Source organism: Ciconia boyciana, chromosome 1 (assembly GCF_034638445.1).
Source record: "Ciconia boyciana chromosome 1, ASM3463844v1, whole genome shotgun sequence".
NCBI classification, from domain to species: domain Eukaryota; kingdom Metazoa; phylum Chordata; class Aves; order Ciconiiformes; family Ciconiidae; genus Ciconia; species Ciconia boyciana.
Window position 1 is genome coordinate 40,769,589 of NC_132934.1, and position 22,876 is coordinate 40,792,464.

The 22,876-nt window shown below is 42.4% G+C and overlaps 1 protein-coding gene across 1 annotated transcript in view; it reads right to left on the minus strand.

Annotated features, from left to right (window-relative positions):
- The window catches only part of PTPRB (protein tyrosine phosphatase receptor type B), a 50,631-nt gene extending 32,224 nt beyond the window's left edge, over window positions 1-18,407 (minus strand). The window contains exons 1-8 of the mRNA XM_072863539.1: window positions 18,025-18,407; window positions 17,560-17,836; window positions 10,160-10,438; window positions 9,547-9,804; window positions 7,713-7,976; window positions 4,978-5,247; window positions 2,937-3,197; window positions 491-757 (exon numbers count right to left, since the gene is read on the minus strand). Of these exons, the coding sequence (XP_072719640.1) occupies window positions 491-757; window positions 2,937-3,197; window positions 4,978-5,247; window positions 7,713-7,976; window positions 9,547-9,804; window positions 10,160-10,438; window positions 17,560-17,836; window positions 18,025-18,078 (1,930 nt within the window). The 5' untranslated portion in view covers window positions 18,079-18,407. The remainder of the gene's footprint in view (window positions 1-490; window positions 758-2,936; window positions 3,198-4,977; window positions 5,248-7,712; window positions 7,977-9,546; window positions 9,805-10,159; window positions 10,439-17,559; window positions 17,837-18,024) is intronic.
- Window positions 18,408-22,876: the final 4,469 nt, after the last annotated feature.

Here is a 22,876-nt window from a genome sequence, read left to right on the forward strand (position 1 = left end):
TACAGAAGGGCCTCATAATGAGTAATTAACCCTGGTGGACATTCTTTAATGTTGTATTGGAGAAAAAGAATGGATTATGAGAGACTGAGACACAAATTCATCCCACCACCTTTAGGCAGCTAATTTGCACACCTAAGTAAGGAGCAATCACCCTACGTTGCCATCTAGTCAATGGAACAAGAAAGCCCCTTCCAAGGAGTGATTCACCCACCACAGCTGTACATCACTCTCAGGGCATATTTTTGTCTTCACTACAGAGTGATCCTGCTGTACAGAGTTCCTGTTGTAGGTAGAGCAGTTAGCTCCCTAAAGCTACGTCAACATGAATCTGGACCCGCAGTATGCCTGAGGTCACACATGGGAATTATATGGCTGAAACGCCTGTATTTCTGAATTCTCAGCCCAGTGGCTTAATCACAAGACCATTCTCTTTAATAAATTCAGCTTTTAGGAACTGACAAAAGACATGCTGGAGTATTTTCCTTTTTACCTGTCCTCCCCTCTGCGATCGTTTGCCTTGAAGATATGCCCCCACTGACAGTGGTGACAACAACTGAATAGAGTCCTCCAGGTTTCAGGGGATAGAAGTGGTATCTGTTGGTTTCACTGGGAACAGTCTCATTTTTAATGACAACATTCTCGTGAATCAGTAGCACTTGGTATGAGTCTACATCTCCCAGCGCTCTTGTCCAGTTGGTGAACAAGCTGTTGGTTGATCCCTGACTTGCCACGGTCAGATCAGTCACTTGGGCTGGCACTGCAAAAAAAATTGTCATAATGTTACTGAGGAGAGACAAAATAAAACAAAGCAAAATCCCGTAAATAACCCAAGTTTAGTCACACTGAGGAAGTGCATCAAACGAACATTCCAATTTGCAGCGAGACTCAACAGGACTAAAAATAATCTAACTGTGGACTGCTTCCTGTCTGATGGGATGTGGTCTATGGGAAACTATCTAAGGCACAGAAAGGTCTTGCAGGCTTTAGCACAGCTTTTCTCAGTCCGACCAAAATGATTCAAAATCAGTGAATGGGAAGAGATGGCATTTTATACATACTATTAAACAAAAGCCATCAATTTAGGAAATCACTTGGTTTTGTGATGACTATTTCAAATACAGTCTGTGTCTTTCATTCTCCCTTTCCCCTCCTATTCCCCATCTCTCATTCCTATTAAATGGCAAGCTAGTTTGATGAATACCTCCGGCACAGTCATCTATACCTCAGAGAAGTGTCAGACCCTTTAATTTTGGGGGTAACTGAGATGGATGGTTTTGGTTTTACTTTTTACATCAGAAGATCTGCAGGATACTACCTTTTCTAGAATCATAAAGTGAATTAATTGTTAAACTAACATGACATTTATCTAAGTACAAGCTGGTGAACTTAGCCAGACCAAAAAGGAAAAAGAAAGAACAGAAAGGAATGGAATGGAATATCTAGCACAAATTTTACCCAAAATCTTTTTTTTTTTTTTTAATTTGACAATATTTGGTCAAAGCAAGGAAATACAGTTACTTCTCTCTGAGCATTTCTGCTTACATGACCAAGCACAACTGAAATACAGAATCCTTTAACTTTACAAAATGTGATTGCAAGCTTCATCTCTTGTTTTATATCAACCTTTTTGCACACATAGTACTGGATTAGCAATCATTAACAAAAGCTAGAAAATTAGGCACATAGCTGAAAAAACGTAACGCTCCTATAAAACTGAATCAAAAATCCCACACCTTTTATAATACTGTCATAACATAGCAAGGTCCCACAAGAAACAGAAGTTCCAGATTTCTATGCTAAAGGCACTTTCAGTGACACCTCAGGATTCACTGGAAGCTGACCAATCTGGGAAGCATGTAAGACCTACTTCTGTCATATTTACAGCAATATTTTGCAAGCCTAGTAGGCTGTCCTACTGAAAAGAAGATTCAGAGGTCTGGAATGCTTATTAAGACCTATGTTCAAATTCATTGATGTTCATTCTTTATCACTTTGAATGTAACGCTGACACACTATCCCTGTCTGATGTGTTTTCAAGCATTGATTCACTCTAGTGAAGTGGGAAACTGTAATCTTTATGCTTGAATAGGCCTCCTAAAGGGGCGTAAGGCGGAAGGAAGTGAAATCCCAGCTATCTAATCACATAGCAGAGAAATGGAAGTGTAAGTCAAACTTTTCAGGCCTTGGAAGGAGTTACAACACTTTAGTAAGGACCACTACCAAGCCATAGGCATGATTAGATTCATAAACTAGCATCTTGTTTTCTCCTGGGCTGTGCCACACCAGAGCTACGTTTTAAGACTTTGCTCGCATTGTAGAATGCATAAGTCAAGAAGAGTAAAGCAACACATATGGTTTAAAACTTGTACATGTGCACAAAATTAGCACCCTGCAGGGGGTGGGAATGGGACCTTCCTTGTGTCATAGTCATCATCCTAAGTAACAGATACAGATTTAGGAATCAGAAAAGCAGAGAGATTCAAAATACATTTTCAAGGTCACATATGTTTTGTGTCTGTCAACCTTGGAATGTTCCCCCTAAAGCAACATTTTCCTGTGTGGTGGTGGTTTTTTTTTTTCCAGATGATGAATGCTTTGAATCAAGGAAGTGACCTTCCTGAAGATACCCAGTGAAAATTGTTCTTCTTATATGGAATCTTGTGCTAATGTAGATTGATAAGACGTGACATAGTATTTCAGAAAACTGTTTTGCTAAGAATTACATATCCATTTCCCCAAAACCTTAAATAAACACTGCAAGATAACTGACAGTCAGAAATGAGAGACTCAGAAACATAACTTTTCTATTGAAGAAACAAATGTAAATTCAACACTTTTGATATTTAGACACTGAGTTCATTCAGTTCACTACAAAGCAAAGCAAGTTGTTAATGCTTAACAGAAGTAAAGATTAAAATAGTTTGACAGGATGATACCTGTTCTTCCTTCCACTGAAGTCCAGTTGCTTAAAATCCCACTAATAGTAGTGACGGTAGCTGTGTATTTTCTGCCAGGTACCAAGTCAGTGAAAGTGAATTCCTTAGCTTCTTTTGCAAGCCCTTTTTTTATGACAGCAAGATCCCTGTCTCCCAGTGAAACCACATAGCTGTCCCATTCCGCAACAGGGGTCATCCACGTGACAGTAAGTGAAGATTCATTAGCATGCTTCACACGGAGCTGGAGAACAGGCTCTGGAGCTGTAAAAGTACACAAATATCACAATGAGAACAGGACTTTGTAGAGAACGCACATGTCATATCTCAAGCTACCATAAGGAATCTGTTCTGTAAGACAGAAATGTGACAGCAACAGAGTATTTGCAATGAAGAGGAGATTCTTTACCTTTCTCTAGGAAGCCAATCTTACAAATCTAGTATTTGTGCTACTCTTCCAGTAAAGGGCTGTAGCAGCAGACTTCAGCAATGCATTATGGCTGTAATGCTTAGGTTTAAACTTATACCAGCATATATATTTTAGTATGAATGGAAATGCAGTGAAGTCAGTGAGCCTCCTCTTGAACTGTGGGTGCTAGACAGGGATATAAAACATTTGTACCATAAAACAGATCTACACCAATTTAGTTGTAACAAACAAAGATGCAAATTATAGGGTCAGAGAGACATTGATTTTGCACTGGTTCATATCTCAGTGAAGTTGGGAGACACTCCAAACTTACAGTGGTATAAAAGAAAGAATTCGATCAGTGAACTTCTGTGTGTGTTCGTGTGTGTGTGCACGCCTGCAAACAGAGGGCATCTGTTACCTAAGGTAGTTCCCTGATCTGATTTTGTCCCTGTTACACTGAAATCCAACTCACTTTCCAAGACTGTGGGTTTATGTAAGAGAAAATTAAGTCAGAATAGGGCCTAATACCTATGCTTCATAAGAGGTACATTATGTACCTGACTGTGGGTCAAATACAGTTGTGATACACCCACTGCTGGATATTATTTATTGGACTATGTTCTAATTACTTAGCTGTGTCAATTAAAAGTAACACCATAAACTTAAATTATGTGTAACGTGTATCAAAGTAAGCAAGATGAGAATCTGCCTTCCTCTCATCAAGTTAGCTAGAAGTTAGAGAAAGCTTCAGTTCTGTAGTGTCTACTAGTCTTGCCATTGTGCAAAATCAACAAAATTAAGCCCTTGGGGAATGACAGGTAAAGGTGTAGCAGGAAAGGTGGGCACCAGGAAGTGTGAGGATGAAGTAGGGTAGCCCTATCTTATCTCACATTCTCCTGTGAGATAAGGCTCAGGCTTGAGCCTTGCCTGATACTCCTCCTCCAAGTCTTCTTGTACTCTGAATTGCACTCATTTTTCATTCACAGAGCAGAACCATTAATAATTATATTGCAACTATTTTTTAAGTTTGAAGCAATCAGATGTGGCTTTGACTAACATGCTCCAAAAGAATTCCAGTAATGTCACTGCAGTGTATATGGATTTCCTTGGGAAAGGTTGACTTGAACTGGCTAACCCCATTTTATTTCTGGAGCACAGGAACAAGAATTGGGACATTATGGAACAGCCGCACTAACATACACCTCAGCCAGTTTTGGTTAACACTATTGGTACTAATTAGTTATACAAGCTGGCAAGCAAACCAGTTTGCCACTGAACACACATACAGGGAAATCTATATTGCTCTGTTTAAAGAACTATATAGGGTGCCTGCAAGCAGCTACAAAATGTAACAGTGAAATGTTATATGTTTGGTGTTATGCCTCAGTCATGACAGAATGGTGATATAATTTCCAAAACTTTCACTAACAATACATTTACCACAAAAATAACCCTGAAAGTTTTCATAGAACCGCTGAAAATAATTATTCCTGATTTTTGCAAGGGAGCACCTTTTTACTGTATTAATAGTGAAATTCATCTGTGGATTCCCAAGTACTATTTCTTTCTGATTGTCCACAGAGACCAGCTGAACATTTTGCACTTTCACACTTCCCGGACAAGCACGCTGACCTGTTCTCCCCGTGCAGCTAGTCTTGCTCTGCAAATCACCACTCTCCACAACGATGTCCACGTCGTACTGCCTCCCCGGGATGAGGCCCACGTTGTGGATGAGGTACTCCGTGGTGTCCTTCTCGAGGGTGGTGTTGAGCACCAGGGCTGAGCGGTTCCACAGGAGCAGGCGGTACCTCTCCCAGTCTCCCGCAGGGGGCAGCCAGTTCACTCGCAGAGACCTCAGCCAGCCACCACCACCGGCTTTCAGCTCAGAAACTTTCTGGGGGACTGAAACACAGAGATTGAGAGAGTAATTTTGAAGTGGGGTATTTCTGGTAAGGCGTAACTGCAGACTGGCAAAACCTGCCTCGTAGCATAGCTATTGTAGAAGTACTTGCATCAGTTAGAGAAACGTGAGGTATCTTGTTACAAAGGTTGGCATTCATTTTAAAGATAATTTTTACTCTTCCACACACAAACCACTCACTTTTTCACTTTTGGTTTCTGACATCAGAAATGGGGAACACGTCTTAGGGCAGGCAAAATCTCCCCAATGCAGTTCTCGGATGCATCTTGCAGTTTTCAGTTAGCTTCCCAGTTGTTTCCTGGACTTAAGTTCACTTAGAAACTATCAGTCAAATTTTCAAAGCTAAAGCCAAAACTTCAATTGCTATGGGCCAAATTCTGGTCTCAGCAGCAGAAATGCAAAGTCTGATGGCTTCTTCCACAAAGGCCTTGTATGTCCTAGTCCCTCGCAGCTGTAAGGCGCCGAGGTTCAAACTGAGGTCCATTAAAGCATTCACTCCATCCTGTCCTCCACTTCAAGGGTCCTGAATTTACATGCTCAAACTTCCTGCCCTACTGCTGCAGGTTACACTGGACCACTGAAGCTTTTCTGATTTTCATGGAATAATTAAATATTAACCACACCAAGCAGAGATTGGAAGACAGATGCAGACCCTGAGGTTAGAATACCTACAGCTTAGTGTTACGATACTCAGAGATCAGCATTGGAGCCCTGAGACCATCAGCAAGTATTAACTGTAAACTACAAGGCTAGAATCGTGCTCTCATGTTTCCTCTAGCTTAGTTAATATTTAATTGCTCAGTACCTAGCAAAGGATTGAGAGATTTCTACCAGCACCACAAAATATTTACCAGTTTTACTTCCCACAGGCATAGCCGGGTATCAAACCTAGATCTCCCACATGCCAGTGAATATGGGAGATGTGTTTCAATTGCTGAGTGAGTGGATAAAACACACAGTGTTTTGTTAGGAAGCACGGATGTACTTACATCGTAACAGATAAAGTTCAGCCTTGTCAGGCTGGCTGGACATCATTACTCCCTTATGGTACAAAGTTTCAGTCCCTGAGATGTCCATATTCCTTACCACAACGTTCCTCAGCAGGTTCTGCTGCCATAGGCACCCTCTCAATACACAGCAATGTGGATTATGTTCTTGGGCACCCGGCTCTCTCTGTGAGTTACAGAGGGATCCTAAGAGTCTAACCCCTTCAGTAGCTGCAGACCTGACAGCCTGGATTTACAAATTTATCTTTAGGCCACAAAGCTTCTGCTGGAGCGACTCTGTTTTCAAAGCTCTTGGTATCTATGGAAAAGTCAAGGGAAGGAATTGCACATGATCAGCACCCTTGGAAATGGGACTTCTAGATCCCCAACTTTGAAAGTACTGGGTCTAGGTCACAAATTTGGGGATCAGTGGTTTGAGTGAGGGTCTGAAGCTCTCCCTTCAGATGTAAATGGTAATCTTAAAGGTCTTTAACTGTAGGCTAGACAAACAAAAAAGACATGCATATAACCAGTCCAGCTTTGTACTTATTGGACATGAAAGGCTTTTCAGGTGTCTTCCAGTCTGCATTGAGAATGGAGTAGCAGCTAGATATGTCAAGGATGTGCCTTTCACATGAGATGTTTAGTTGTAGATGATAAATACGCTCTAAAATAAATACTCTGCTCTCTCTCACTCACACACACACATATTTTATATTTTTTGGCTCTAAGTCTACTAACAATTTACGTATGTATTCTTCACCCACTTATATATTTTCTCCCATCTAAATTCTGCCTAGGTTAGGCTGGTGTGGAGAAGATGACACGCCTTTGTGGCCAGTAATGCTGTGGGAGAATTATGCCAGGATTTTTCAGGTTCAGAACTCATACAAGAGATACGTGAAAGAAAATTATACTTCTGAAAGAAGATTAAAAAAACATAACTCAGCTCTACCCAGGCTGCCACATGCCTTCCTTAATCCATGCTGTTGGTAGTAAAGAAAGCTGAGACCTAATCTTTTCCTATTTGTAGATTTGTGTCTGGAGCAAGGGATGATATTAGACCTTGCAAAATTACTTAAAAATCTGTTAACAATTTGACTACATGGAGACTTCCCCATAATGTAACTCATTTTAAATACTATGCTGAGTTCAACTCAAGATAACAAAGTTGGTCAGAAGTGCAGTAGCGTGGAACAGTTTAGTAAGAGACTCACCCAACTATAAGGTCCAAAATGCCTTATTGTTTCCTGCTCCCAAGCTATGCTGGAGCTGCTTTTGGCTGCCAGATTAACTGTTGCCAGAGAGTCAGGAAGGGGTACTCCCGGCACAATATTGCGCTCTTTATCTTATTTTGCCTGGAATCCAAATCATTTTGCCTCCTACAATGATTTTCTACAAGCCCAATGTAGGCAAAAATAGCATTGGTTACAATGTTCATACTGAAGCAGAAGACTTACATGTCCTGCCAGTTGCCATCCGATCAGTGAACAGTTCACCACTGATTGCACGGGCAGTAACCTGATAAAGACGTCCTGGAGTTAGCTTGTCAAAGTAAGTCTCTGTGACTGGTGGCTGTAGAGTTTTGACTTCTTTAACTGATCCAAGATGAGACAGAGTGATATTATAGAAATTGAGGTTTCCTGAAGGTCTTCTCCACTTAACTTTTAAAGCATCTAAGCTGTCATCGTTAGTCACCATCAAATCTAAGACTTCAGCTGGGGCTAAAAAAAGAAAATAAGAAAAAGAATTAAATACTTCCACCACAGAACATATAAGACCTGCTGCCTCCAAACTGAGATAGTTAAGTTTTGCTTCTGAGTAGTTATATAAGATGGAGTATAGAATGATTGTGCCTGAACAGTGAAAGGGCAAAGTCTGGTCACAGTGAAACTGAACCCAGCCCTGTTTAAGATATTCTACTGGTGAGAGTGACACCTCTAACAATGCCCACTCTTGTTTCATGGAATAGAAAATCTGTTAGCAATGTCTGCACTCGCACTAGTCATTTTGACTATAAAACAGACCAGGCACATGCTCCTAAGAACAGTGATGCCTGTGTACATTTTGGTAAACACTACAGCATCATTGGAGCTATGCCCGATTTACACCACTGTAGAAGGAATTGGAATCAAACTCCTTCATTCAAATGCTCCACCAAAAGAAAAGCATAGCTACCTCCGATATCTTCATTTCTCAGGCTTGGGGCACACTACGTACTGAAACGGAGGACCATACTGCAAGCTAGATGGAGTGCTTTTATGTACCAAGAAAACCTGTGAGATTTAAAATTTTTGCACCCCACAACAGGAAGAAATAAAAAATTCTGAAGAAATAAAATGAAACAAGAGTATAATCCCCGGAACAGCCAGTGCTAGGTGATAGCAGCACTCATCTGCACGCCCTAGACATCAAAACATTGTTCACTTAATATTAAATTATGTTTACATGGTGAGATTTCTGTAGGAGAAACTGCACCTTATGTTTCCCAGAAATTAAGGAAAGCAAAGGCATGATGCTGGTTTTGCTTACCTGAGTGGTTTAACCATTGGACTCTAGTAGGATGCCATCTTATCTTTCTCTCTGTTACTACAGAACTCTATCCTGAAAAACCTTCCTGAAAAAAAACTTCATTTCTACAACTCTGGTTCTGTGAATCAATACTTCTCTGTGAAAAAAACCCCAACATTCAATTCTGAAGTTCTTAACCTGCTCTGTTTTTTTTTTTTCACTTCCTCTTCCAAAGTGCAGCTATTTTGCAATCCAGAGAAAAAAGTCACAGAAAATATTTTTTTGCAAAACTCACAAGCTCTACATCTCCCATTCAGCTAAGGAAGAACCATGGAGTTAAACTGTCTTCAGTACTGTGAAATAACCGGACTACACGCTGCCTCAATTCACTGAAGAAGTTCATACAGGACTCAGATGTACCTCTTTCACAGATATGAGGTGATAGTAGGGCACTTGGGCTCAGATTGTTAATACCTAACTTTACATGTTTAATGGAGCTGCCTACATTAAGCAGTGCAGCTAACTTAGCTGCAGATACCCTACAAGCTAATTTAGCCGCTAACTTTGCTGCAGTGCTAACTTAGGGGCTAAATAAGCTTATGGTGTCTCTAACTCCCTCTATAGCCTTTGGAGAGAAAAAACTGTCAAGGGTAATTCAGCCACTGAAGTCTGGGAACATACATTTGGAACACCAATCATTTATTATTCTGAAATATGTCCTGTAATATTATTAGATTATGGCCTTAGCTTCTTGTTCTGTTGTGACGAATTCTGAAATCATACCTGTCCTGACTGTTTGAAAACTGCTGCTCTCCAATCCTGCAGCCTGGGTTATGATAGAGAGGTTATACAGGTGGCCCGCTGTAAGTCCTGAAAAAGTGTAGGAAGTCAGAGGCTCTTCTTGGTAAATCTCATGAACTGGGACATGATTATCCAGTAACACCAGCCTGTAACGATCCACATGCCCAGAGCCAGGAGACCATGAAGCATGGATAGTGTCTGTCTTGACACTGACCTGAATATTTTTCACAGGGGATGGCACTGTTGGAATAAAAAACACATGCTTAAGGCCTAATGGTTATCTCCACAATTTCAGCAATTTTGAATAGATTCACTTTTGAAATATGTTCAGTTTCTTTAGGGTTAGTGAAAACCCAACACCAAATTTATGTCCAAATACACCATAACAACATGCCTCCATTCTTAGCAAACAACTCTTTATGTTAGTTAGAGATTCATGTTTTGTTTATTTCTACTTATAATCAGTAGATACTTACACATATATATATATCTTGCCAGGTAGAAGAATTATATATATTTATTAATTTCAAAATGCAGAACTGCAAAATACCGTAAGTGGTTTTATTTAGATGAACTACTATAAAAGAAGTCCTACCAGTAGATCCACTTATGTGAAGTTCTGGGGTACTCTTATTTCCAGCAACTGCACTGAGGACAATGTTGTATTTATTCCCAGGGATGAGACTGGAAAAAGTATTTTCTGTTTTTGAAATTCTTCCTGGTACAGAGACTTCTTGTATCTTTTTATTATCATGATCAAATAATACTAGGTTATACAAGTCCACCTTTCCTGAGGAAGGATCCCACTGAACCTGCAAGCTTGTGAGTGTAGTTTTTTCCTTATTAATTTCAAAACGAGGTGGTGGTAAGGGATCTGTAGTTAAAAAAAAAAAACAGAAAACATAAACTAGTATTTCTTGCATTGGGATTGTCTGAAGTTTTACACAGCAGCACAAAAAACCTTCCAAAACGCTCCCTTTATTATCATCATGCTGCCAATGCTTTTCAAAAAGTCTTTTTCTTTCCATTTATAAACATTGTATCACTGAAACCTGTCTACAAGAGAGTCCTGCAGAATTCAGAAATTTTACTTGTGTATATGTGTACACACTCACTCTCTCTCACACACACACATGTGTAGAAAAACACTTCCAGTTGTGGATGTATATAACAGGCTTGGAAATCTGCTGATAGTAAAACTGTAAGAGCTTTAATAAGAAACAGCAAACATGAAAACCCAGCAAATTACACTCAATGCCTCAGTGTAATGTAGCTTTATGGATACAATGGTACCAGTGGCTTTCATTTCCTAGCACTCGCACTAAACACTTTATCACTACTGGGCATGAGCATTTATACAATTTTAAGGGCAACGATCCTTTGTTTTTAGTATTAACTTTAATCACTTCAAACAGATTCCGATGGAATAAGCTTCTGCTCTGCTGTAGTATGGTTCATATAAATTTAAAACCCCCCAAACAGTACATTGGATAAACTTTCAGGAACTGTATTTAATTGGGACTATTTCTCTGAGAAACTCTCAGCATTCATTATGTTGTTTATTAAGGAGCTTTCAAGCAAAATCACCTGTAAAATACGATACACTCAAAAGGGATGGCAAACATCAACCAAAACAAAAGACTCTGGTTGCTTGTATTCTCCAGGTGTATTTTGTCACTCACAAGACTTCATGCAAATCAACAGAAATGTATTACATGTTGATGTACTAAGGTATTGACATTTATGTCTCCCAATAAGGTTAAGCAATTGCATATTAAGAAGGTATCGTAAAACAACCCAAAGCAGCAAAATCAAGCATTCACAAGTGGGGGATTTAAAGAATAAAGGTTTTCCAACAATTTAACAACTAAATTTGGCTTCCACATGAATACACTCTGTGCTACTCTTGCCTAGCACCAGACAGGGAGTGTATGGTGCATCCAGGCTGAGAATTGAGGTCTCCATATGAACAGTGCCTTAAACACAGAAGAATAAGACCGTTCTTCCAATGCAGTCATTGCTGCCTGGTTCCCTGAACAAGGCAGACGGAAGAGTGTGTGATCACATAATTAAAAACTGCACTGCAAAGGCTGAAAGGAGAAAGTCGAACCTACCCCCACCATATGAATACAGCGGTAGGAGTATCATGGGGCTAGTAGCCTTTAAGCTGTTTCTTCTTCAAAGCCTGGATGGTGCAGAGGGTTTAATTGCTTCTTACAAAGCTCTGCTGAGAGCATATTTGTGCCAGGTTTTGGTGGTATGCTCTGTCAGTGAAGTATATTAGGAATTTCAAGGGAGTATCTCCCTCCTGGGAGACATTCAAAAGCTGTCTGGACATGGTCCTGGGCAACTGGCTCTAGGTGGCCCTGCTTGAGCAGGGGGCTTGGACCAGATGACCTCCAGAGGTCCCTTCCAACCTCAATCATTCTGTGATTCTGTGACTCTGTGAAAAATACTGTGTTCCTTTCAACTCAGGTCTCTGCTTAAATTCAGATTTTTGCTTTGGACCGCAGAGACACTAGTGCTTTTCAGAAACAGAGATGAAAATTAAATTGACAAAATCAATAAATAAAAATAACTATCTTCTTTTCTTGACCTCTTTCTTAAAGGCCAAGCTAATTCTGCTTAAATCTGAAAAAAAAAAAAAAAAATTAAGTCAAAGACCAAGCATATAAAACTTCAGGCCAAATAGTTAAAACTTCACCCAGTTACAGCAATTGAAACAGGAGGTTTTAATGAAAAGTGTCAGGAAATCTTAACAATAGGCTTGACTACCAGCTCCACCTATAATATATACTAAGCCACTAAAGACTATTATGTTGGCAAAAGTGAACAGTGGGGATATAATCTTGTTCCTTGAAGGCAATTGTTCTAATCAGAAAGGTCAAACTTTGGGAGTCAGAAATAAATTCCAGCACTATATATGGTCAGATGCACAGGCAGCTGAAAAAGTTTTAATTTGACTGATATCAAGAGAACAGGCATGATAACTGCCAAGAAGTTTAACTCTCTCTCTGACAAAGTTGGGATAAGGTTGACTGCTTGTCAGTCCTGCAAAAGTAATCAACATTGTAATCTGCATTATTTGCCAAATTCTACAAAAGAAGACATCTCCTACATTTTTAGAAGCCCTTACACTGTCCTGGGTAATCTGTCTTCTAAGGTGTATTAGTAAAGAAGAGAGTTGCGTGCCTAGAAGGTGAAGTTCAGAAATTCAGACTTTATCTAATCTATCTGGGCCAGAAAACAAAACACTCAGTGCTCTGTACATCCGCTAGAACAAAGGAACAATGAGATTGGGAAGTGCCTGAGCTGAAAGAGCCCTGGATGGAAACAAACACTTAAAAAGCCATTTACATTGTTATACAAGTCTCTGCTGGCAATGATACAACACTGATATATCACAGAAATAAAATATTTTCACCAAGATATTTTTATACCATTTGATACTATATGAATTAATGTCTCCTGGTCTACAAAGGAATCTTCCAGAAGACTTATTATTGTCTGAATTATATTGCACCTCCATTTTTATTTTTTGGGAAGAGGATATGCTTTGTGTGCACAGCTGCTACAGATACATTTTACAGAAACGATAGATACGGTTATGTCCAATCCCAATGACATGACTTGCAAATACAGCCTGTAAGCACAGAAACACCCCTGCCTTATGCAGGGGAAAAAAAATAACCGAGAGATACAAGCCTAGGACTGAGTAACGAGGAATTCCTGCCAGTCTCAGCCATCTTCCTACCAAATTATCCATTTCTTCCTAGTTTTCCCTATTCATAAAACAGTAACCTACTCCACAAGGACTTTTCTGAAGATTAAGTAAAGAGGGTTGATTTCATTGTCCTTATTAAGTACAAATATCCATTTATTTGGGGTGATATGCAACCTAGAAAATCTTTAGAACATGGTTATTTATTTTCTTCTTGTACTCTCGTCTTTTGAGACGATGATCATAACCATTACACGATTATGGGTGATAGGATTATACAGCCTACAGTCAGAGCCATGTCACAGTAGTTGTTCCTACAGATGGCTAATAAATCAGATTTGTCCCAAATAATTTGAAATTTACAGGACTGAACACATGGCCAAGCCATGCTTCTGGCATTTACAGAGTTACATATCACAATGGAGAAATACTGTACCAGTCTGTGTCTTAGAATGTAGAATTTTTAACCCCTTTTCATTCAACTATTTAGCAATTTTTCTGACAACAAGTTATTTACCTGTTAGTTCTCTCAGTACAGGTGGCTTCGATTAGGCAGTAACATAATATATCACTGCAACATTTTTGTAGAAAACAATGTTGGAAATGGCATTTATAAGCCTATTTTAGAAGATATATTTGAAAGCAGGGGAATTGCCAAGTTGTTTTTCATGAATGTCAAGACCAATATTTCAATTCAGAATTGAAATTCATAAATTTAACTGTAGTTTAGGATCTGTTCATATACTATTGTTTTTAACTAGAATTTTAATTGAAGACCTAGTCATTCACTGAAAATACACTACTGAAATACACAGTTATGCTGGTGCACAGACATTTGGAGAATTAAGAACTTAAAAAGTATTTTATCTGAAATCAAGAAAGACACAACCCTACCATCTTTTGTCATAGAGCAGCTCTCAGTCACAGAAATAGTTTTCCTGAGAACAATAAAGAAGATAACATGAAAGGACCGACAGGTGCATGTGTTGTCCCAACTTTACAATGTCAAGCATGCTGACTAATTGTATGGTTTTCTGTGCTGGTTTATGTATATATATTAAAAAACCATAACAAATGGTAAGTATTAATGTGAAATAAATATACAGACTTGTGCCTACTAACATCTGTAATCTTAGGTTTGCAGTGGAAAATGTATCTGTAGCTCAGAGCTGATAAATGGCGTTATCAGCTTTTTCTTCATTTCCTATTCTACGAAAATAGCACAACTGCCAACATTGTATGCGTGTTTGCATGCCTGTGTATACCTGGCTAATATAGTGCATATGTGATTGTATTTTCCATCATTTTGGAGGACCTATTTTAGTTCAGCTTTAGAGGATTAAATATTTGCCATTTCAAATTGATAACCCATAAATCAAAATTTCTTGAGTAAAGAGACTCCACCATAGTGGACTAGTGCAGATTATTGTACCAGTATTCCCTACATTATTAGATTTCAGATCTATGCATCCACAAGTGAAACAGAAGCTGCTTCTCTACTCAAAGATTCACGAAGGGTCTGGTGTTACTTGAGAGTTTATATGGTCTTGGTGAGCTGCGCACTTACTCTATGGAAATATCAAATTTGCGAAGAACATAGACTTAACTCATTGTCCTAACTATGATTTTAATGTGAAATTAAATACTGAAAAGGCCAAATTAAATTAGGGATTTGGTCCTCTCCAAGCCTTCACATTACAACTGCAACTATGGTACGCATTATTCATCGCTTTCACCTTAAATCCTTAGTCAGAACAGATCAAACTCAAAATTTAACAAAATATTTTGGATTTTATAGGCTTAGCTACTCCAGCACTTTGTATAAAAACCACGATGAAAATTGGACTTATAACAGGAACGAGCACATGAAACTTTTAACAGAATTGAATATGAGCAAAAAGTTAAAGTTTCTGAACTAGGTATATAAACGAATCTGCAACTTTCTCTGTGTACATTTATTGTATCAAGACAATACAGATGTTCAAAACCTCATTTTGCAAAAGTAAACACATGAGATGGGATTCCTCTCACTTAACTCCAACCATCTAAACTTCAGGTGCCTGGTTTAACCTAGGCTCCTTTTATAGTCAGTGGAGAAAGCTGGGCACCTCCAAAGGACAGCTCAGCCCATCTTTCTTAAACAAAGAGCTCAGGAAGGGAACCTCACTGTGTACCAAGGTCAGACATCATATTTTTAGATGGCCCATGATAGCTCAGTTCCGCTACCATTCAAATCAGTGGGAATTTTGTTTACAATATGGCTGAAAGTATTGCTCATACTTCCATATACACAGGATAGTTTCCAGGAACACATGCTTATGGACATTCAGGCTCAGTAGACTGTAAAACAAAATTACTGACATCAAGTTACAAAGAAACAGGTGAAAAAGAGTTTCCAGAAAACTGGTTTAAAATGCTGCCCCTAGTGGAAACATACAGAGGAATAATTCTCCCTCATTCTGCATTGAAATGCTTAGTACTGACAGTACAATATGGGTTGTTGACAGGCATAACAAACCCTACATATGCTTTAGAAAAAAAAAATAAATTTACAAATTTTGGAGCTAATGGCATATTTTGAACACCATCAAGCAATGCAACTGATGTGACTGAATCAAGGGAAGCAAGGAACCATGGGGCAATCTGAGTAGCTGTCTTTGCAGGAAACCTCCATGGTTCCTCTATTCTTATTTCATGCTTTTGACTGATCTCTGCTATCCAAAATCCAAACATAAACCTCACTTCAGCTATGGTCCACTAATCTGCAGTATTTCAACTTAAACTTTAATCAATCTTTTCACTCTGACATCAGCTACATAATATGACTATAATCAGCAGTTGCTTCCAATCACTTTTGTCTTATAGTCTTGCAAAATCTATTTACTGATAAAAAGTCATAAATGACATGTACAAGCTACTGTCTAAATGGTTATGCATTAATCAAAATGCGGTCTAAAGTGGTATCTTTACTTCTACGCAAGTGTTCTATAATAGATCTCTACTATCCAGTAACAATGGTGATTTATACCTGTCACTCTGACAACAGTTGATTTATTCTTTCAATTTTCAAATTACAAGTCATCAATATTAAAAACAGTTGGCATGATGCATGGTACGGATTTAAATCACTGTCTGCATAGAAACCATTACTCATTTTTACCAAGTGACATGACTTGTGCTTAACATATAGCTATCACACTAGCAGACTTGACACTAGACTTTTTTTACTTTGAGTTACCAAAGCAAATTAATGGAGGGTATTTACTGCATTTGTACAGTTAATGCAGGGAAAAGGGTCTGACAGTAAACAATGTCTCTGAACTGGTAATTGTTAAGTGTTTGGCTGCTGTAATCTTCAATACTCATACTGCAAAGTACCTCTCCGAAACGAACACTTTAGGAGCAAATCAGGGAGGCATTTAATGATGGACCTCATTTAAGACATCTCTGTTTTGAGTCTTGTGTTACCACCATTAAAAAGTTGGACAATACTATATTTCATCATCTTTAAAAAAACACAAATGCAGGTAGAAAGAGTCCAGTTCTGTCACTGTAGCTGGTGGCTCTGTCGTACATTGCTTCACAGCCGAGTTGTTCACATGCACACGCAAACACACATGCAGAAAGGGGACTTTCCTTGGCAGCACTCTGGCAGGCTGCTGGAACATTTTTACAGCCAGTCATGGATGTGACACTGTAAGTGCTCTGCACACAACCGTACATCATAACACCTCACTGGTTGTATTCAAGGAAAACATACAAGCAAGAAGTTTCAGCCTTACTTTCTGACTTTTAGACTCTGGTTAGACAGAATAAAAGTACAGAAATGGGCTGAAACAGTAAGTTAGACTTGAACAGGATCTACCTGCCATGAAATAGATTGTATTTTAAACCCAGTAAATAAGCTGTCACCTGAGGAACTATGAAGCCAATAGATTTGCATGAGCACAAAGGATGTTGCAGACTACTACTTCTTAAAGCATTCTGCTGGATGGCAGCTTAAGGGAGCGGCAGAAACGTACTCCCAGCGCTAACCTAGTCTCCTCACAGCACCTTCTCCTTTCAAGTCTGCTGCGTTAACTTTTGGCAGCGGTTATTTCTGGCAGCGGGGTAAAGAGAACGCAAGGGCAGGATAGCTATGTTCAGCAAACACTGTAGGTTTACAGTCGCTGTAAATGCATCGCCCTCCTCCTCTTACAGCCGGCCGAAGCAAGGGGACGGGAAGGAACAGCCCGGCGTCCCGCCCCGAGCACCTGCCGTGCCCTCCGCCGTACCTGTCTGCACGGAGATGTTGACAGCCTCCCCGCCGGCGAGCGGCTCGATGCGGAGGTGGTACCAGGTCCCGGCCTCCAGGCCCCGCAGGGTGCAGCCGTAGGAGCCGTTGCCCGTGGGGGCGGGCTGGCAGCCGGCCGCCTCCCCGTCCTCGGAGCGCCCGGCCAGGCTGAAGTTGCAGGCGCGGCCCGCGGCGCCCCAGCGCAGCCGGACGCTCTGCCCGACGACGCGCCGCTCCGTCAGGTTGGCGCTGCATCCCGCCGCCTGCCCCGCCGCGGCCTGCGGAGAGCAGGGAAAGCTCTGAGAGACCCGCCGGGCTCCGCCGGCCGCCCGTGCCCCCCCGCGCTCACCCCCCGACCCCGTCCCCGCTGCGTGCTGTGCCGGTGCGGGGCAAACCCGCCTGTGCCCCCCGGGCTCGGCTGGGACCTGCGAGGGGCGACCCCGCAGCACCGCCCCCAGCCGCTCACCTTGGTCAGGGCCAGCGCCGTCCACAGGGCGAATCCCGCTCCATAGCTCAGCATCGCCGACAGTTTTTAACCCCGAAAACCCTCGCGGGGAGGGGAAGAGGGGAAGGGAGGCGGCGGGGGTGGGTGCGGGGTGGGGTGGCGGGGTATGAAGAAGCGAAGTGGCCGCGGCGGGCCCCGGGGGCCCCCCGCTCCCCGCCGGGCTCCGCGCGGCGGCCGCCGAGCCCTCTGCCGGGCCGCCCGCTTGCTGCATGCGCTCGGGGCTGCCCCGGCCGCCTCGCCGCCTCCCTGCCACCGGGGTGGGGTGGGGGGGCTGCCCGCCGCCCGCCCGCCCGCGGCTGAGGAGGAGCGGAGGAGGCGGGGGAGGCGGCCGCCGCTTCCCACGCTGCCATTCTGACCCGGGCTGACTCTGCCGGAGCCTTTCCCGCCGACTTCCGCAATCAAGAGGCGATTTCCTCGCGTCTCGCTGCGGGGGGCGAAGCGCGGCGACCCGGGACCTGCCGCCCGCCGCCGCCCCCGCGCCCCCCGACCAGGGGGGCGCGGGGGCGGCGGCGGGCGGCTGGCCCCGGGGTGCCGCCCCTCGCTCCTTGTGGGTCCCACCTTCCTCCCGGCTCCTCTCCCACCCCACCTCCCTTCCTTCCTCGCCGCTTCCTCCCTATGTCGGCTCTCCCCCGGGGCTTCTCTCCCCGTGCTCCTCCTGGCTCATGGGGGCCCCTCGGCCCCTCAGCGCTGCCGTTGTTGGTGGGGGGCGGCAGCACTCCCGCCTCACGCCGGCGGCATCTCACTTGCCGCCTTGCCTTGCCTCATGGCTGCCTCGCCTCACAACTGCCTCTCCTCGCGTCTGCCTCGCCTCATGCCCACCTTGCCTTGCGTCTGCCTTGCGTCATGGCTGCCTCGTCTCAGGGCTGCCTCGCCTCACGCCCGCCTCGCCTCACGCCCGCCTCGCCTCATGCCTGGCTTGCCTCATGGCCGCCTTGCCTCGCATGCCCCCTTCTCCTCGCGCCTGCCACCCCTCATGGCTGCCTCGCCTCATGCCCGCCTTGCCTCACATCTGCCTCACTTCATGGCCACCTTGCCTTGCATGCCTGCTTCTCCTCATGCCTGCCACCCCTCACACCCGCCCCATCTCCTGGCCCACCCTCTTCTTGGCCTCAGCCATCACTAAACCGCCATTCCAGCTCCTGTGTCCCAAACATTTACATTCTTAGGGTTAGTCGCGGACCACCAAGGCCTCCGTCCTCTCCCCGGCCCTGCGGCACCATGACCAGAGGCATTGCAGCAAGGAGACTCCCGGCAAAGCCTGACACCGAGCTCCTGCCTGCAGCCCCACGTGCCGGCAGAGTAGCAGCCCGTCTGTCAGCGGCCAAGTTATCTCAGTTTTTTGTTTTGTTCCGCATCGACTTGTGTCCTTGAAACAATTCCTTCACACATCCCCTGAATAACTCCCAAGCTAAAATTGCACGCGCCATGGAAAGCAAGAAAAGCCTCCCTGTTTTCAGACCGCAACTCCGAACCGGCTGCAGCCGCAACACAGCTCTGTTTCTGTCATGCGTGCCCATTTCCTTCTTGTTTTGGTTTCAGCCTCTTAAAACTCACGTATACGTATATGTGGGGTGGGGTGAGGGAGAAGAAACGTAGTGAGAAGTGTTTTGGACCTTCAGACACTCAAACAGACAATAACCTAGCACCCATGGGGTAAATTTGAGATTGCATAAAGGGGGAGGAATTTGACATTTACTTTCTTCACATGGGAATGGCACTTTTCTGCATCTTTCTGTACTGTATGATGCACATGGGATTTTAACTTTTAAAAGCAGCACCTCAAGCAAATTGAACACCATCTCCGTTTCACTTTTACCCCATTTTAGGCAGAAAAAGGTGCCAGGGTTTACAAATGTTAGTCTGCCTTTTAGGGCAGCTGCTGCTGCAGGATTTCTCTGGGCATGAACCTGTCAAACAAGATACAAATATCTGAAAAATCTAGCTTTCATTCAGAAATTCTCATTCAGAAAACAGAGGTCTGAGCACTCTTGGGTGGTTCCTGTGGAAAGCTTCATCTGTCCCAGTGGAGCTCCATGCCTGGTCCTCGGGCCATGGCACTGAAAGTGTTGGCCTTTACTCTCTAAAGGCTTGGGATGATTAATTATGTCATGAATATCACCTTAAGTGAGGATATAAATATGCGTCGATTATTATGCCATTCTCAAGCCCATTGCAGAACAAGATCTCCCTTGGAAGAGATGTTTTACGTACTGCAGACAAAAGGAGGGACCATGCCCCAAAGAGCTAGTACATCCATAAACAAACCATTGATGGAAAACACAAGCTGTGTGTATTAGACCTAAACTGGGAGTAAAATGATGTAGGTGTCTTGTAATCAGTTCACGGTGTGAGATTTCTGGCAGCATAAATTCATCTTTAGGTGATTGTGCTTTTGGGAACTAATGGCATAAACCACACCAATATTCTTCCAGCACTGGAGAAGAGCAAATCTGAAGGCTTATCGGGATGTTTGGATTACTTCAACCCCCTCTCTGAAAATGAGAATATTTGGAGTAACCTGCCTTTTCTTGGAAAGTGGAGCTCACATTGTAGGGATTTTTGAAAACATCCATAATCTGAATTTGCAGGGAAGATGTAATTCAGATATGTAGGTGTAAATTAGTTAAGTAGATGTAATATATGAAAGTAAAAAATCAGTGCAAACTTACAAATGTCAGGAAAGAAATTGAAACTACCACAAGTTAATTTTAAAGACCTTGGAAATACCTGTCTGTCTGTCTCTCCAAGCTAACGTAAGATAATCTGTGGAGAAAAGGGATGTTGCTGCTTCTCAGCATTGCCCATAATTTAGAAGTTTCTACTTTATTACTCTTATTCTTGCTATTGCAAAATCTTTAAAACTACTCTGCTATATTGGTAGGAAAGTACTGGTTTATTAAGGTTTATTCCTTCTGTACGTTATCCAGCACAAAGCTGATGTAAGGGTAAGGTCTACCACAGATGTCGATGCCAGCACTGGAATAAAACAGAAGGGGTCCACAATTCACTGGTGGCAATATATTTATACAGAATAGCCAAGATAATACGAGTAATTATTTCCAGACTGAATACATTGAATAAATGGGCTTTTAGCAAATCAGCAGTCACACAGCCTTTAACACTTACCGATCTGTGTGGCTAGCCAAGAAACTAATTAAAAAAGAAAAAAGAAAAAAAAAAAAAAGAACTGGAAGTGAGTTTTGGGAGTGGCCGGACATGTCTCTAATAGCAGGCTCCAAAGTCCCTTTCAGACACTTTCCCAAGGTTTCCTGACTTCTTTTTTTTTAACACCAACCTCTCTCTCTGTCTCTCTAATCAAGAGGAAATGGGCTTTGCATAGCTTTTGTCATGGCTTGAAAGTGCAAGCTGCAGTTTTACTTGAAATCCAAGGCTGCTCTAAGCCAAACATTTTGTTCGATTGAAGTGTCACCATTGTCCCCCCCAAAATGGGTACGCTCACAGTCAAATAACATCAAGGCTTTAGCCTGGGCAAATGAAGTTCATAGAAGGTATTGTCTTCCTAACAACAATACTCAGCGCTTACTTAGTCTATGTGTTTTCAAAGTATCATGTTAAATCTGGCTAATCCTTTAATGACCCTGCTAGTTTGACAAAAATGTTTTTAACTCCACTGTTAAGACAGGGAAACTGAGAGATGGAGGCCAAAGTTTTTAAGTTTGTGTGTCTAAATTGGCGTATCTAGATTCAAATGTCCAGACCCGGCTGGAGGCTCTAAGGGACAGATATTAATGATTTTTTTTTTTTTCATGGATATGCTTAGAGTGCTTATCATCAGGATTCTGGTTTGAAAGCTTTGACCTAAGCAACTTGCTCAGTGCAAATCATGTGAATCAGGAGGTGAACTGGGGTAGGAACAGACGAGGTGGTAGCTTGAGTTCAAAGGGTGCCATTTCTCTAGCACTGGTGGGATTATTTAGTAGGAGTGCTGGAGGCAGTTTGGGTAATACCAGATTATATAGGACATTTCCATTTGGAGGAAACCAGTATTCTGTGCAGGAGGTATGCATATGGACAGAGGGCATGGGGAAATAAGCTCAGCCTGCCTGCACCAAGCCAGAATAATCATATTTTAAAAGAACTGTCTCCATCAGCTATGGAACAGGGTGCAGTGCATCCATCATCGGCTCAGTCCCTTCCCCTCATCAGCACTAGAACAGCAGTGTCAGGGTCCGTAAACCTTCAGGTTGGTTATTTGGGTCAACACAGTCCTGGGTGTCACTACTTCTCTTTTCTCCCTGTCTCTAGTGATGTTGTTCATACCAGATCGTACAGATTGCTCTGTCCACAGTCCTCCCAAATGCGACACACATTTCTTAGTCTTATCCACACTAACACTGACACCCAAAGTAGTAACTGAAACAGCATGTTTGTCTGCCTCAATACACTGAGTGCAGTGTGGTCTCCTGGAGAAGAAGCCACAGGGAATTTAGGGATTTTCAGTTCTAAACCACTATTTGTTGATAGGGATACAGTGACCAATAATGTCCTGCATGCTTTAGCTCCAACTGCCCGTGCACATTTTGCCAATGGTGATTCCAGATTTGCTCTCAGATTGCTTAACTTGCAGAAAAGGAAGACTGGAAACCGATGAGGAGGTACTGAACGCCCACTGTTAGCTCCTTCTATGGATGGGGCTGGCACCCCCGTTCCCCTCCTCTGCCAGGGCTGTTTGTGGTTGGACAAAGCAGAGATCAAGAAGCGGCTGTGTCTCCACTCTGCCTATCGGTCAGTAGATAGGCTGACCAGGATCAAGGCCAGGCTTCCTTGTAAGGCAAGTTAAAGCATTCAGATT